The sequence below is a fragment of the Tinamus guttatus genome, unplaced genomic scaffold (genome assembly GCF_059628265.1).
Source record: "Tinamus guttatus ecotype Peru unplaced genomic scaffold, ASM5962826v1 Tinamus_guttatus_pri_ptg000150l, whole genome shotgun sequence".
Classification (NCBI taxonomy): domain Eukaryota; kingdom Metazoa; phylum Chordata; class Aves; order Tinamiformes; family Tinamidae; genus Tinamus; species Tinamus guttatus.
Genome location: NW_028288684.1, coordinates 157,976 through 175,146, shown reverse-complemented (window position 1 = coordinate 175,146; position 17,171 = coordinate 157,976). Strand labels below are relative to the sequence as shown.

At 46.3% G+C, this 17,171-nt stretch overlaps 2 protein-coding genes across 4 annotated transcripts in view; one reads left to right on the top strand and one right to left on the bottom strand.

Moving 5' to 3' along the window:
* CAB39L (calcium binding protein 39 like) overlaps positions 1 to 1,555 on the top strand; it is a 37,862-nt gene extending 36,307 nt beyond the window's left edge. For all 3 annotated transcript variants that reach the window (XM_088522169.1, XM_088522168.1, XM_088522167.1), the window contains one exon: positions 1,360 to 1,555. In XM_088522169.1, the coding sequence (XP_088378295.1) occupies positions 1,360 to 1,539 (180 nt within the window). In that variant the 3' untranslated portion in view covers positions 1,540 to 1,555. The remainder of the gene's footprint in view (positions 1 to 1,359) is intronic.
* A 3,832-nt stretch (positions 1,556 to 5,387) lies between these two features.
* Positions 5,388 to 16,761, bottom strand: CDADC1 (cytidine and dCMP deaminase domain containing 1). The gene is made up of 9 exons (XM_088522260.1): positions 16,674 to 16,761; positions 13,176 to 13,270; positions 11,853 to 12,030; positions 10,805 to 11,383; positions 9,049 to 9,098; positions 8,229 to 8,398; positions 7,572 to 7,761; positions 6,942 to 7,002; positions 5,388 to 5,695 (listed from the first exon to the last, which is right to left on the bottom strand). Exons 1-9 carry the CDS (start codon positions 16,759 to 16,761, stop codon positions 5,622 to 5,624), a joined length of 1,485 nt encoding a protein of 494 aa, XP_088378386.1. The 3' UTR covers positions 5,388 to 5,621.
* Between the last annotated feature and the right edge of the window lie 410 nt (positions 16,762 to 17,171).

The window sequence follows — 17,171 nt, the reverse complement described above, 5'->3', positions numbered from 1 at the left end:
CCTTTTGCTGGAGCAAAACGGAGCTTCTGCCTCACAGCAGAAGAGTCCCAAGGGCTCGTGGGACAGTTTTTGAAGTTGTCCAAACAGTTTCATTCAACTCATGTGGAGCTGATTTTTATTCCAGTCCTTTTGAAAATACAAAGTCAGAGGGTACAGAAACAGCTATTTTTAGAGTAGGGATTTTAATACAAGCTCTCTCCTTAGGTTGGGTCTCTCACATGTCTGAATTAAGTGCTCCAGAACACACAGTCCTGCATGACAAACCAGAGCAGAAACTGTGTGGTGTTTTTTTTTTTTTTTCCCTGTGACATTAAACTTTGTTTTAGTGCAAATGTCCCAGCTCATTCTGAGAAGAATTTCTGTCTCTTTCTTTACAGCAACACAGAGCTCTGAATTAGTGGGAGCCTCTTAAAAAGCAGAACATCTGGTAGCCCAGCTCGTGGGCTTGGTGGCGCTGCACAGTTTGGTGCTCTCAGACTGCGTTTGGTTTTCTTACTAAACCCTGAATGCTGTTTGGGGAATTTTCCAGTCCCGTAACCCTCTGGCTTTGCAAGTCCCCGGTGACACTGAGCAAGGCTGGCAGCCGAGATTAGCTTTGTTTGACAGGATTGCGAGGGGAAGATTTTCAGCTGTAAGTAATCGAGCAGGGAGATAAAGAGGCTGCGATGGCTTCTGTGGAGCTAAGAGCTTCCTAGGGCCGCACCAGTTGCGTGACCAGGGTGAAGTGCTGCCGGGCCTGTCCCTCGAACCGCTCGGTCCTGCTTGCAGACCCGTGGCTTTTGCAGGAAAAGCCATTTCAATCCGTTCGCAAAGTCAGGCTTGAGAGCCTCTAAAGAGGTCTGTGATTTGCTGGGGGAGGATGTTCAGCACGAGCCTTCCCTGGGACAGCCCGTTGAAAGCACACGTTAACTGGGCGATTTCTGAAAACGTGGCTGCGCCCTCGTGGTTCCCTGAACGTGCCCCAGGAAGGGGAGGATTTGGCAGGGGGAAGCAGAGCCCCTTGCAGCTTTTCCACCCCCTCAAATGAAGCTGGCGAGTCTGAATTCTGGAGCTGGGGTAGTATGGAAACAGGATCAACACTGCCACAGACCTTCCCCCTTCTCCTGATGAGGAGTTTCCATGAGGTGTGTGTGTAGCCGAGAGTTGATAGCAGCTGCCAGCAGCTGCGTTCACAATCAAATGCTTATTGAAATAGTAGAACCAAGGGATGCGATGGCACTGATGGACACACGTTGGCTTTGGGCTGCTGCAGCTCTTAGCCCTGCCTGCCTTGGGCCGAGGTCCTGTTGCAGCAGCCTCCTGCAATGTTCTTACTCCTGCAATTGATTTTTTTTCCATTTTAAAAAAAATATACATTAGGTTTTTGTGGCCAGCCCGAACAAAACGCAGCCTATCGTGGAGATCCTGCTGAAGAACCAGCCCAAGCTCATTGAGTTCCTGAGCAACTTCCAGAAGGAGAGGACGGATGACGAGCAGTTCACTGATGAGAAGAACTACTTGATAAAGCAAATCCGAGACTTGAAAAAGCCGACGGCGTGAGGCTGCCGCGTCCCCTTCCCGCCTTGGCATTACCTCCCGTGTCGAGGTCCTCGTGTCCCTCAGGCGGCGGCGGCGCTCGGGGAGGCACAGCGCGTGGCCGCCCTTGGTGTTGCCTTTGGTCCTGGGGGGGCGAGGGGAGGGGAGGGCGCTCGCACAGAAACTAAAAAAGTGTCTAGAATAATATATGTTTTAATCATGGCTATTTATGGCAGTTTAGCACCTCTCTGTATTAGAAGCTGCCCTGACGCGTTTTTGTTTGTGCTCAAGGAGGATGAACCTCTTTGCTTAAGTTTATCGGCAAAGCCCCTGGGAGCACCAAGCCCCTTTCCCTTCACCTCAGCTTTCCCTCGGGAGCACCCAGTCCCTGTCCCTTCACCTCGGCTTTCCGTGACTGTGAAAGAGCATGTTCAGCTCTGGAGTTAGCTGCACTTATGGACCAGGAGATTAAAAAGCACTAAAGGTCACATTTTCACTCTTATTTTTTTGCCTTCTTTCACCTTCAAGCTGTCTTTTCCCCTAGAGCAGAGGTTTTCTGCATGGCCAGTGCTAGGGAAGCGGCTGGAGACATCAGTCCATGTGGCTGTTCCTGGCCTGGTGCCAGACTGTGGATGCTCCTGGCCCGGCTCCCAGGGGCACTTGGCTCCTGCCATTATCCCAGCTCCTTTGCACGTGAATTGGGGTTCTGTGATGAAGTTTTAGGAGGAGAAATCGTCGTATTTCAGCTGAAGCCCTGCGCTCCCAGGTGTGTTTCCCTGGGGAGGCTGAAGAGCTTTTGTTTTCTCAGAGGAAAGTGCAATCGCTCTGATGCTTTGGTAGGGAGTCTGAGAGCAGGGAAGGGTCTTGGATCTTTTTTCTTAAAAGCCCATGTTTTGAGTTGTCCTCTGTGTTACAAGGCATTTAGTTACCTAGCTAAAACTAGCGCTCCTGCTTCGAGGAAGAAGGTGAAACGGAGCGGTACGACAGAAGCCAACCTGTTCCTTCGTCAAACCGTTGTATATTAGGGCAGCCGCTACTTTAATTTATGTGCTTCAGAAAAGGGATGAAATGGAGCAGAGTGTGGACTCCTGCTTTATGTTCAGATGTCAGATATATACAAAAAATGTACATCTTAGTTGCCTGGAATTAAAAAAAAAGTATACACATTTACAAGCTATTAAAGGCATGATTACTGACCACTCTTGATTTCCATCTCTTCTTCTCCCTTTTTTTCTCTTTCCTCTCACGGTTTTGGCCAACCTGCAAGCCCTGGGCAGCGCTAACCCCGGCTTCGGTAGCCATTCGCCCCTAGGGGCAAGCAGTGAAGCGGCCTGTGGAAAACTGCCTCCCTGAGCGCAGGGAAGCCTTAAGATCGAGTTACACCTCTGAGCTTGGCGCAGACGAAGCTGACACTGGACTAGGCGGTGCCCGTCACGGAGCCGCCCCAGCTCTCGGCGCTCCGGCCGCTCCTCGGCAGCGGCACATCAGGCTCCTCAGCTTCTGTCTTAGCGACTGCTCCCATGAGGAGTCCTTAATTTTTTCTCTTAAAAGTGTGCCTGGGGAAGCCGGACACGGCAGGCCAGGGCTTGCCAGGGTGAAGAGGAGAAAGAAGATCCTGGAGGGAGAAAGCAGCAGGAGGCAGCCTGAGGTGGGTGTGCGGCTCAGGCCCCGCTCCTGCCCCTCGCCCTGTGCTCCTACCCTGTGCCTAAAACCACATTTGATAGGGTAGAGGGCCAGGACACTTTGAACCATATGTATTTTATGTATTTTATTTTTGTCCCAGCATTGGGAAACCCCGAGGTTTTTTCAACTCCCTCTTTTTCTCTGTCAGCAATTCCATTTCCTTACGGGGTCGCTCCAGGCCCCAGCCCCATGTAAGCAGGTGCTGCTGCCCCAGCCCCATGTGAACAGATGCTGCTGCGACTCAGGCAGCGCCGTGTCCCCCGGCAAGGGTCCTGCTGCCTCATCAACCCCTCCTCCTCCTCACAGGAGACAGCGCCACAGCCCCCTGCACTGCCAGTTCCTGCCCTGTCAGGGCCAAACAAAGAATCAAACCCGAGACTCGAGGGCGGCTTCCCCGGCAGTTGCTGCATCCTGAGCTGAACTGCCTGTCTACTCTAAAGGCTGCAACGGGTGGCAGAAGGGTCGAAGCCCTGGCGCTGGGGAGCCCCGGCACTTCGCCCCTTGCTGACCCTGTCGCAGGCAGCGCGCTCCGCGTGCCCACAGTGACCACCGGGGTCAGCAGCCCTCCCCTGTCCCCCTGGGGCGCCTACCAGAGCACTCTGCCCTCTAATAACCCAGAGCACTTGAAAAAAGTGCACTTCGGTACTCACTGTCAGCTTAATTTATTAGCAGAAAACATGTTTTGCTGTAAGGCAGGTGATTAACAGAACTTCTGTAATTTGCAGTCAAGAGGCCAAATAATTGCTGGTAGTTAATATCTGCAATTAAAGCGGTTGCTCTGGCATGGATGGAAAAGACCCAAAATGCCTACGGGAATGTCATACACACACACACACACCCCCACACACACAAATTATAAAATATATAACATTTCATTTCTTTGTTTTAAATACATTTTTCTTTTTGTGTAAGACACAAAATCCTGGAGCGCATTCACAAAATGAGCCCTCCGCAGTTCTCCGGGCACGTGGGTGACACCGCACGCGCAGAGACCAAATCCCCCTCACACTCCTACGGGCAAAGATAACGCACCTGGAACGCCAGGAAGCAGCAAAGACACAAAATCTGGAGCCTACAGAAACGCACGAGCCTCGGGATGAATCTGTAGAAACATGGCATGACAGAAAAGGGACTGCTAAACTTCCAGCCTTATATGCGATTCCAAATTTCAGGGTAAAATTTGGATGAAAACCTGTTTAAAAAAATAAATAAAATGTAGAGTTATTCCTAGTTGTTCCAGGATTCCTTCATGAGCTACTGTGCCAAGCCAACCTTTCTGAAGAGTGCCACAAAAAACAGCTGCCCCCTGCTTCCCTGGGAGGCTCGTGTTTCCCCTCTGCTCACACGACGCGGTGCTGCGAAACGAAGGCGGCTGCATCCCGCGTGGCCGGAGGGCGGCAGTGCAGGCGGCGGGAGCAGCGCTGATGAGCGGCTCCGACGTCCAGCTTCGGAAGCACAAACCTCTACCCCGAGCCGTGAGGGATCACAGCTCCTCACTGCAGCTGGCAGCATCGCGGATGGTACCTTAAATCGCATGGCCAGCTGCTACTCTGGGCAAGAAGAGGCCTCATGCCACATTAAAGCTCCTTCACAGCCTAACCACAGCTTTGCCCTAGGTCAAAATGGGTGTAGGGAGAGGGACCTCTCAAGATGAGATGCAACCCTGGCACCTACCCCAATAACCCGCTCAGGACTAGCAACACCACGAGGGCCAAGTCTCAGCTCCTTTTTTAAACGCTCCGTCCAGGGTCCACACGTCGCTACTCAAAACGCCCGCACCTGGAACGGCGTGGGCTGCTCCCGTGGCACGCGCGCCCCTGGTCACGAAACAGCAGCACACGAGTCAGCCCAAGCTCCTGCACTCCCTGCAGCCCCTGATGGGGCCGAACAAGCAGCACCCTGACCATGCAGCCTGCCAGGGACACCCAGCCGACCGCCCCAGGCCCGGGTCCAGGAGGTGAGGGAAGCAAAGCTGCTCTCTGCCTGGCTTCGCCGCGGGGGACGCGCAGAGTGCCCAAGGCTTTCCCAACTGCTTTGGAAATTGCTCTGTACTTGAAGAACTAGGAGTTACTCTGCTAGCCCAGAGCTTAGAAATCCATTTCCTCAATTCGCAGACCATGCAAAACAGACACTATTTTACTATTACTCTGACCTAGTGGCAGTGAATTTTCAGGCTGTTTTTTTTTTTTTTTTTTAATGTGTTAACAATGATTAGCCACCCAGTTCCTTCCATAGAGAACACAGGTAACATTTTCACTCCCAGGAACTTCTAAATTAAAAATTCTATAAAACATTTCAGACATCATAAATAAACTTATTCTAAAAACCACTTTCCAAACAATAAATAAAACCCTTCCCTATTTGAAAGTGCGAACAGGCTGCATTATAAAAGCACAGAGCGGGAGTGCCAAAGTGCTGATTATTCAATAGTGGCCAAGACACAACTTCTTGTTTTGGTGCTGCTGGTCATCCAGTGATTTTGCTTTCTGGACTCCATCTGAGGGAGAAAAAAAGAAAACAAAGGTGAAACTTGTTTAATACAATACTAAACACGAGAAATACTTAGGGGAAGGCAGTGCTTTCTTCTTTCCCATTTTGAAGATCAGGCAAAGCACCACAGCAAGGGGAACATGCTAAGGAAAAAGAGCAGTCTAAACTGGAGTTCAGAGTTCAAAAAGGACACGCACCCTCTTGAAGAAACCATCGTTAGAAGGACGAGGCCCTTCAGAGGCTGTCAAACAAAGCGTCCCATGACTAATCTTTCCCCAGTTCGGTCTGAAAACCATTAGCAGAGACACGGGCAAACAAGTGCTGATATTATGCAGGGCTTACTAATACTCATAAACAGTGCCCTGAGCAATTCCAGGACTCCTAAGAAAGCAGTCAAGAAAAAAAAAAAAAAAAAAAAAAGAGACCTCTGTTAATCTGGCTCACTGCACGCTGGGAAGCAGCTTGTAGCGTGCAGCAATTCACAAGGTGCAAAACCCACCCGCAGCCTCTCCTATGTTCCTAGGAAAGGACTCAAGGCCTTGAGTAACAACCAGATCCTTGCTGGAAAATATCCCTATGTCCGAGCTAAAATTGTTTAGCTTATTTATTTATTTATTTATTTTCCATGATTTTCCCCACTGGCTGCGAAACACTTCAAGGGCTGACCCTGGATGTCAATGGTGGGTCCTTTCTGCAGCACTTTGGCATAACACTCATCTAAACCCCACTGCCAGAAGGTGGCAACTCCCTTGCTACGGGGTGCAGGAAGTCAAGGCTCACGTGTGACCTCAACTGCCATCAAAACAGCAGAAACAGGGGAAAAAAAAAAAAAAAAAGAGAAGAGACTGAAAAGCTCTGGCATAGAATCTACATCATAAGAGAAGCACTGGAATTTTCCACAAAACATTTAAGTGACTTGGCAGAGACCAATTTCCCCTGAAAAACAACACTCCTAAGTACTTTAGAATCTTTTTAGATCATGATATAAAACATGATACAGTAGTCTGAAAGGATCAATGTGCAAAACAACATTATTTGATAATAGGATTACTAGATTTTGTAGTGAATGCAAGGGTCAAGCATTTGTTAAACTTATGTTTTGGGCTTATACTTAGTTCATCTACCAAACAATTCTGACAAGTTTTCACAGCAAAAATCTAGCTAATTTTAATTAAACCCAGAGGAGTTCAGGTTTATTTAAAATTGAATGCCACTGACTTCAATCATAAAATGCATTAGAGGAAAACACTTACTTTCTCTGGCTGCAGGATCATGGAACTCAAGGACATTAGTGTGAAATGGATTTATTTGCCACTGTAAGAGAAGAAGAAAAAAGTTTACTCACTCTAGAGGACAGAAAAAAAAAAGTGGGAGGGAGACAGAATATCCAATTTATTCCCTTGAGAAGGAGAAACAAGCCTGCTTGAACCAAAAAGTGCTGCAGTTTGTTACAGTGAGAGCCCCCAAATGCAGGTGCCCGCCTCTAAAACACACCAGTTGCAGGAAGGTTCCCCTCTTTCAGGAGGGGCCTCCAAAAGCACAGTCACCTTCCACATCAGCCGCTGTTTTGCACAGGAAAGGCTAGGAGAGAATTCCAGAGAATTTCCTTCCACCTTCAGGTGGAGGAAACCTCCTCAAGCAGCACCAAGAAGTTAGAGGGAAATCTGCAAGGAAGGAGCACCACAAAATGGGCACATTCTGCCCTCCCCTCTGGCAAGGAGCCCCCCTGGTGTCCTTGCAGAGCAGCCTCCCCATTCCACTTGCTTTGATTAAACAGCACGTGGTGGCGGGGACGACACTGTGTTGGCTGCCCATGTTTGCCCACTCTTTCCTCTCATCCTGCTGCTCCAAGGTCTAAAACAGAACTAAATTTAGGCACTTACTGTAAATTTGCTTAGACCCTCGAGTTCATCAAACTTCATGTAGGATATGTCTGCTTTCTTTTTTCCAGCATCCACGTCTCCTGCATAAATTTGCTTGATACCAGCCCCTTTGATTAAAGGTACGCATTCATCACAGGGACACTTTGTCACGAATATCATGCTTCTCTCATCTGGCTTTATTTCTTGACACCTACGAGCAGTCAGAAACAGAATTGCCAAGTCCTGTCTTGCTAGTTTGAATGGTGACAACTTGGTATCTCATGGGAGCAAGCAAAGAAGTGCTGTTATCCTCTGCTCTCAGCAGCAGCTCACTCTTAGCCAAGTGCACAAGTATAAGATGACACCTGGTGGGGTTTATTGTCCGTGAATGGACCCCTCCCACCATCTTTCCACACTAAACTCTCAGAAACCTCTGTATTTCATGCTATAGCACAGCCCTAGCAGAGGCTCAGGCTTGTGCTGGGAGGACACCAGACACCCTTTACAGGAAGGTCACTCAGACATGCTGACCGTGTCTACCCTCACCCAAGCTCTGCACCACAGGCATGGACAGGATTGTGACCGCAGCCCACACCCTGTCGCAGTGATACCGTGCACGTGCCCTGGGATTTTTGTGCATTCATTCTCTTCTGTGGTAAAAAAAAATAAACCCATTACCTGAACGTCAGGGCGTTCTGCTCAGCATGTATAATGTATCTGAACTTTCTGATCTCCCGATCTTTTTGTTTATCGTCCATGTGTGGAAAATCAGCGTATTCGGACCCAACAGGAAAGGCATTGTAACCACAGCCTACAAAATACATGGCCCCTGTTCCATCACAGCTTCTCTGCAATGCAAGAAGATCATTGCATTTGGAGATGTTTAAAGTGTGTACTAAATCAGAGTGTTGCTCAATATACACTGCACATTTTGTTTAGCACCTGAGCATTTTGAAACCTTCTTAAGTTATAGCAATCAAACTAACTGCAAGTCTGTGCAAAACTTTTCCACAAAGCCCCACAGGGGCTGCCTGGACCACAAACAATACAAAGCGCTGGGGTCTAGAGGCTTTTCTTTTAGCAAGTCATATTGATAGCAACAAAAAGTCTTGAGGATTCAGTCATTAAGCCTTTCTGCAACGTACAACAAAAAAGAAGGCTGGAATTTGGGCTGTACTGTCAGGCAGTGATTGCCCTGTTGCCTCTCCAAAACCCATGTGCAAAGAGGAACGATGCAGAGCATACACACTCTGTCCACAGCTTCAGCCAAACTTTGTAACAAAGACACAAACAAAAACTGAAACTGCTCTTTCATCTTGACCATGTAACATTGACAGCCAGTAATTTAGTTACAAAAGAATGAGAAGTTCAAATTTTCTATAGCATTGTGTGTGGCTAAGTTCATACACATGTGCATTTGTCAAAGTAAAATAAATTCCAAGGGGATACACTTGTATGAATTGTGAGTACAAGAAGTGGTAGCATTTTCCATACTTACAGATTTTCCTTCTGCCCAAATAATAGCTCCAACTCCTGTCTTATGGTCCTCTGAAATACAGGATGTTTAGCAGTGAGCAAGCAAGCAGCACATAAGGTACTTGAACTTCACCTACATGCTAGTATATGTAATCAGAGGAGGAACATTCTGGGTGCTTTGTGGATGAAAGCACAGGAAGCTTGTGTGACAAGAGCTTCAATGTCACACGACATTGCAAAAGCAAGTGTGCAGCCTGCCAGTCAAAGAGGTGGCAGATGTTGAGAAACAATCAAAGCACATATCAGATATGAAAATGGGGGCCAAGAATGTACAGAAACAGCTTAGCTCATCCAAGACTGCAAAACTGATTTAAAAAACCCCTATTTACTACTAAAATTGACCTCTGCCAGTTGCAAAGTTCATAATTCTGTCATCTCAACTCCTAAAAAGGAATGGTTTTATTTTATACCTAACTCACAGACAAAATGTTAAAAATCCAATTCTGTGGGCTGTTTCCTATCTCTACCACAGGAACACTGGAAAAATAAAACAAAACAAACAACAACAACAACAAAAAAACTATCCACTATGTGACTTGGAAGTCTTTGATGCAACTTGGAAGTATTCCCTGGAGTTACTGATGCGTCTTGACCAGTTAAAATGGAGCATATCAAGGTGAAAATAAATAAATAAATAAGGCTTCCACAGCAACGAATACTGTAGACAAACTTGTTTCAGATAACCATTTCTCATCACCCTTCTTATTGCTACCACATACCCTCACTCAGAAGATCTATTCCTGCCACAGGCTGACAGCTTTATTTGCCTTTTACTTACTTATTACTCATTGACATGCATTAACCCAGCACAGAAAATGACCTCTCACCTCTGACAGTCTCCTCTATGATAGTGTAAAGCATCTGTGTGTGGCAGGTGTTATTTATTTTAATTTCACATAGGAGCAGGACCTTGCATCAGGATTAAAATGGAGTAAGAGTCTGTTCAAACACAGCCCTGAGTCCAGGCTGAAAAACACAGATGCAACAGAACTTTGCTGTACCAAGAATGGTACAATTTAAGTCTCTCTACACAACATTAGTTATGCAACAATCACAGAGCTGGCTCCAGGCAACTTCTGAATTAGTTCTAAAATCCCATTTCCTTTATCACTTCTGGTGACAAAAAACCTAAGCTTTAAATATACACCACTTGTTGTTCTACAAAGGTTTCAAAAAGCAATTGTCCTATCTAGATGGAAAAATCACTAAGGAGCACCACCAGATTTTAAGCTCCCAGAACAGTCATCTCCAGGAGGATTTACCAACTTACAGCATTGCTGCACAGACAGAAGCAATCTTCATCCAAAAATATAAAGCTAAGTAAAAAACAAATAATAACAACAGCAAAAACAAAACAAGAAAGCCTGTGTGTGAAATCTCCAAAATCTTTGCAAACAAAAAGAGAGTAGATAATCTCCTGGAGGAATGCTATTCCACTGCTGTTTTCTGAATGAGCATATATAATATCAAATAGATGCCAATATATTAAGCATAAGAGAAAAATCTTGTGAAGGATCAACAAAAAGGACTCAGAGCAGCTCGAAGAGTTAAAATACTATTGTTTTCTTTGAGACAGACGACACGTGTTGGCAGGACAGGCTTTGCCAGCACTGTACATGAAATGCACCCATTTTTGTCTTGTAAAAATTAAGTGCTTTTACAGATTTCAAGACGTAGGAATGGAAGCGCCTGCTTCCAATCACCCCGTAACAACTCACCTGTCCGGTAGGTGAGTAGCCTGGCTTGAACCATGCAGTGCCGTGCAATTTCTTGAGGCAAACCCCGATGACATGTTTCATTTGTAGCCTGCTGCTCACGGCAGTAAAACCCAAAGCTCCCGAACACCGGGACACTGGCAGCCACCGTCGCCAACACCAAGACAAGGTCCTTCATGTTTTGTCTAAGGTTGCTGAAATAAGGATTTTCACAGAGATTCTCCAGGCCTATTGTCCTCAATATTTGCTTGTGTGTTTCTTCATTTGAGATTAGGAATAAACTTTCATACTCTTTTATTTTTTCTTGTCTACATTCAGTATAGAAGTCAGTATTAAAGTCAGGCTGAGATCTCGCTATTTTTTGAACAAAATCAAATTTGGTGGAAGTCTCTTCAACAAATTGCACCATATAGCACACTAAGGGCTGAAGTAAAACACATACACGGGCACGACTGTTTGACTTCAGTCTTTCCACTGCTTTGGCATCGAGCTTTGCATCGTCAGTAGTCATGGGATTGGATGCCTCATTCTGCAAGCTGATTTCGGGATCGGCAGGCCAGTAAGAAATTCTGTTCACTCCAGCTGTAAGACAAGGGAATGTAGCAAAAGCAATTGTGCAAATACAGTGTAACATAAACCTCATATTCAACACACTGCCTCATAACTTTGTTTTTACTCTGCTAAGGCTTGGGTGCTGCTTAAAGGGTGTTCTTTAGCTTAGCAACCCAAGCCTAACCATCAGGCTTAGGGTACCTTGGGAAAGTGTCACCTGTACGTCAGAATCTCAGTGCTGCATCCCACCCAAGAGACAAGCTCCCTAGCAATATTGGTGGCACTGAAAAATAAGGTGTCGGTAGCAAATCCTTCTTTCTGGATCACCAGCTGCTGGAAATGCACGTTCAGTTCTGCTTTTACCTTTACCCTTCCGAAAGACGCCAGTGCAGGTTACGCAAGTTTGAGATCAGGACTGACAACTGGAACAATCCAAGAAGAACACTGGCTTTCTCACACCACCATACCTACTGCTACTGCACTACAGTCATTTGCTTACCGTTTACAATCATTTTTAAACATGTTGAGCATGGTTTTCTGGAAAAATAAAGATCACAGTTTTTAAGTCTTGATCCATGTTTAATGAGTGCAATCTGACCAGCGTGCAAGTCTGCACTGGAACAATGAAGACCAACAATCTTCATGTTTTTCACAACAACAAGACCACTCTTCTTTACCTACAGGAAAAAAAAAAAAAGTATCACTACTTCACTACTATTGATTTATTTTAGCATCCAGTTGATAGAGATTCCACAGCTCATTAACTTATTAAATTTAAACTTATTTACACTAACCCTAGCAAAATGTAATACCGGAGTCTTGTGCTTACTCATGTACTTATCCTGCGTAGTCTATTGTTAGAATATGCATTTTTGAACACTTAGTTTTTAAAGCTTTATAAAATATATAAGTTACAATGTTAATTGCCAAACAGTTTTTATCAGTTAACAGTTTAGCTTTTCTTGTAAGTGATGTTGATAAAAAAAGGGTATTATCATGCTCACATCAGTTAAACATAACACAAATTTACACACAAAAAAATAATTTCAGGACATGCTGTTCATAAAAGAAGCCTGCCTGCTGAAGACCTGGCAATCTCAAGCAGTGTGCAACACGCTATAGTAACACCCAGTTAGCAAGCCAGAATCAGAGTGTACTGCTTCTCAATACAAATTTAGATATGAATCATAAACACTGTTACATTTCCTCTATACAACAATTTGTTTCCTGCAATTTCTAGGTGTACATGATAACATACAAGTATTATGCCCCTGTTAAACTTCAAATCAGGATTGTCACGAATTCCCATCTTCCCTGGTCTAGGTTTTGTTTATGGACAAAACGCAGGGAGCAACTCTGTCAATTGAAATTGAAAACCTCTCTATTCACTCCCTGGAAGTGTTTGGCACAAAGAAACAAAAGGAAAGGGAAAGGTCCCTTTGTTTGGCACAAAGGAATAAAAGATTCATAAGGAAATTCTGAAAATCAGTCATTGCTCTTATTCTGGGGGTACTCTGTGTGATACAGGGAAACCCTTTGAGATTGCTGATGAATTTAATTTCTGTCTTAATCGTGACCAGCCTGAGAGTCAACTGCTTGTCTAGCTTTTTTGGTCTCTTCATTTACAGAAACCAATCTTGTTTCTAAAGAAGCTTCTGTGAAAAAATCTGTTTATCACTCACAGTAGCTTTCACATGTACATTCCTGTGTTTTCTGGAGTACCTGTCACATGTCATGTAAAAAGGAATCTGGTTAACTGCACTGTAGAAGCTCTTAGCACTTGTTCAGAAAAATCAGTTTACTGTAAATGTATATACCTTACCTGCGATTTTTTCTGTTGCTCCAATGAGGGAAAGAGCTCCATCCAGAGACTGAACAAAGTGAAGAGATTGACCTTAGAAAGCCTTGGTATTTGACCTGTCATTGAGATAATAAAGAAATATTTACTAATAAATATTATAAAGAAAAAAAATACACTGTTTTAATATCTAAGATACGCAAGGGATGCTGCACAGCCTTTCAAAGGCAGCTCCCTGCATTCCATATTTCCCTCCCGTGCATGCCAGGAAGGACACAGTTGGAGGGGGAACAGGGAAGCTGTGCACAGCCAGTGGAGCCACATCCAGCCTCTGCTTATGGGGAGGCTATCTTTGCCTTTAAGCTCCAGGATATGTTTTCTTTCAGAAGTGCCCAAGCCTCCAGACAGAAGAAACAAAACTGACACACAGGTATTTCAAAAACTTCGTGCTTTTAACAACAATATTGAATTTTCCATTTTATAAAACAATGTAGAAGCATATAAAACAGGCAGTCCAATGTTGCAGCAACCCAGCATGCCTATAATGAGGGCTATGACCAGCTGTAGTGTCTTCATACACACATCTCCCTGTGCTAGACCCAACCATCAGAGTTACCCAACCTGGCTACTTGGTGAAAGGAAAAAGAGCCTTTCCGCAGACTCAAATAAAAATTTTGAGCAATTTCCAGATTTTCTACACCACACCTTCAACTAAAGTTAATCTGTCAATTGTTTCTGCTACAGCATCTAATACCACGCCATCCTCCTCAGGAAAACTGCTTGTCCACCCAAAACACTTGCAAGCAGATGCAGACATCAGCTTTGTAAACGAGAGAAACTGGTGACGTTTTCACTGAAACTCAGAGAGTTAACTCTACTAAGGGGTAAGAGGTAGAAATTGTAGAGTAGGTACCACATAACTCACTGCCCTTGTATAATTCACAGATGCTTAAGGAAACCCGAGACACATCTTTTAATTCTGCAAAAATATCTAGGTGCACACCATGACCCTACCAGCAACAGCTCAAGCAAGGCAAGTAACCACTGTAAAACCTACCAGCTGCAATGGCTTTAGAGAAACCTGCTTCTGAAATAGGATTTTATGAGAAAAATCCAGCTAGATTTTGCTTAGATTTTTACAGAAACCTTCAACTTATTTCTCAAGTTGTCACTTCTGACCAAATTCATAGCATTGCTGAACATGCCACAAACAAAAAAGGAAATCCTGCACTGGTCTCTAAAGCTTACACTATTCCAGATATAATGCTGTCCTGCCTTACACTTCACAAGAGGTTAATTAAGACTCTGAAAACGCTCCAGTTCCTCTTTCAGTGGTGCTCACAGAGGGCTGTAATGAGCACACTGAGAAAGAATTTTTTTTAAGTAGTTCTAGTATCCTGGAAGGGGCATAGGCTGATACCTGGATTGTTTTCGTGGGGAAAAAAAAAAGGGGGTTGGAAAGGTGGCTTAGGCAGTTTTATGATATGGCTGCCAGCTCCAACAATTAGGACAGCAGATAGACACACTTCCTTGAAACCCACGCCTAGAACCCCATTTTCGCACAGTATTTTTGCACCATTTTTCTCACAGAAACAAGAGCAAAATTACTGGAGATTTTGGAAGGAGACAAGGATCCCATTAACAGCACCAGCTGATGCCACATTGCCCGCCTGGACTGCACAGCTGTGGGCTCGGTGCAAACGCACTGCAAGGGCACCTGGCTAGCAGAATCACACACGTGTGCGGCCTAAAGTGCTCACTTTCACAAATCTTCCTCATGCTTTGTTCTCACTTGCACAAAAGAAAAAAAAATGGTAAAAGTAAGTCTACAGGGCACATTAACATAGGCAAAAATTTGTTTCTTAAATGCTCATTCTGTTCATTCATGCTATCAATCAGCCCTGTTCATACCTGTTATACGCCGTGCACAGACCCCACACAGACCCCTAAAATAAACAGTGCACTTTACATCTACTCGCACATCACCCATCATGACTTAGGTGATGGATGAAGACTCATGATAAAGAGCAGGTTTAAAGCAGAGAAAACAACAACCAGAAACAACTCTGACCTGCTGCTTGTTCTCCTGGGCCTAATCTGAACATGACATGTTTAATACATTGGAAACAAACCAGAGAATGGACTGGAGTGCTCCCTGTTATGAACTGACATGACTTTATAATAAGCAGAAAGATATTATGATGAAACTGGTCACAATTATGACTTACATATACCCTCTCCTTTACTCATTTATGCAGTTATTATTAAAGTTCAACAGAGTGAAGAGAAGACAGATTAAAGTGACCTGGAAATATATCTGAAGGTGGAGGACACCTGCAAATCTCACCAAACTTGAAAGCAAGCACAGAAATCAGGGAAGAAAGAGAAGGAATCAGTCTCCATGTTATTGCTGCTGACAGCAGAACTACGTGATAGGTGCATCACATCCTCATATGATCCCTCCTCTACACAGCTCAGCCTCACTCTTGCACAAACACACAATCTTTCTCCTCCAGGAGAGGGCTGCCACAGCATGGAAGCCAGGCATGCTCAAGGAAGGCAGGGGTGAGGGCGAGTGTTGAAAATCCTGCTACCCGGGCACTGGCAGGCAAGCAGGAGCATGGCACTGCCCCTCGGGATGCAGCTCGGCAATGTGACTTGGGACACTGTGACAGCAAAGGACTCCAAGTTCAAAGCCTGAAAAAATAATAAGATCTCATCTTACAAGTGAAAATTAAGATTTTGTGTTGAACATCCCTGGAAAGGGGGATCTTGGTGCCATCATTTTAACTCACCAGGAAAAACGCAAACCAGAAATCATTTACAGAATTAACTTTCCTTGCTCACTTGGCAGCTGGATTCTCACAGCACTGGGAAGAACCAAACTGCATTTACAGCTCAGAGAGAGACCTGGTGGCCCTGTTGTGGTGGCCACACAGCTCCCCCTGGGACAACAGCCACAGGAGGAGTAAAGTGTGCCAAAATGTGCTCAGTTTGGCGCTTCACAGACTAGTGACAGAGTTGCTCTCTGCCAAATTTGTACCTGGGCCCTATTATAAAGGTTAGCAATGACACTTCGCAGAAGCGGAAGGCATTTTTAATCAATTAAAAACACAAGCTTAAACCAATTAAAAACCTCGACAGTGAGAGACAGTATTGGTTAGCAAAACGCCTCCTGAAGCGTTTTGCTGGCAGACTGGCAGAGCGGCGCCAGGAACTTTACCGCAGCCGCAAAAGGCAGCGGCGGGAAGGAGCAGCCCGTCCCAAGGCCCGGGAAAGGCCGCCAGGAGCCCCGGGAAGGAGAAGCCCGTCCCAAGGCCCGGGAAGCGCCGCCGGGAAGGAGAAGCCCGTCCCAAGGCCCGGGAAGCGCCGCCGGGAAGGAGAAGCCCGTCCCAAGGCCCTCACGGGAGGACGACGCGGAGCCGGTCACCACAGACACCCCCTCCCCCGCCGCCCAGGGCGCCGCCGGCCGTTAACGGCGGCTGCCGGCGCGGCTCCCTCCCCGCCATGGGCGGCGCTCACCGGCCATGCTGTCGGTCTGCGTGCTGGCCGCGCTCAGCCGCGGCGCCGCCGCCTCCTCGTCCCCCTCCGCCTCCTCCGCGCCGTGCATCGGTGCTGCCGGTGCCGGTGGCGGTGCCGCCGCTACCCCGCCCCCATGGCGGCCGCGCCGGCCGGCCCCGCCACGCGGCTGCGCGGCCGTTGAGGCGAGGCGGGAGCGCGGGCGCCATGATGCCCCCAGCGGCGCCTCGAGGCGGGCGGCTCCGTGTGGCGGCGTTTTCCGTGCCTCTTGCTCAAGAGCTTCGCCGGATTTGGCTGTGGTCGTTAAAGGCGTGAAATGTTATGTCCCTTCCCCTCACCACTGCCATGCAATGGCTCTCCCAACAGAGCTGCCACGCTGGTGTAACCTCTTCTCTACCCTATGCTACCTCCTTCGGGAGGGCGTGAGGAGCGTTTCCCGGAGTGGGTTTCTTTTTGATAGAAGCCGTGACTCTCATTACGTAGTGATGACAGCCTTGGTAG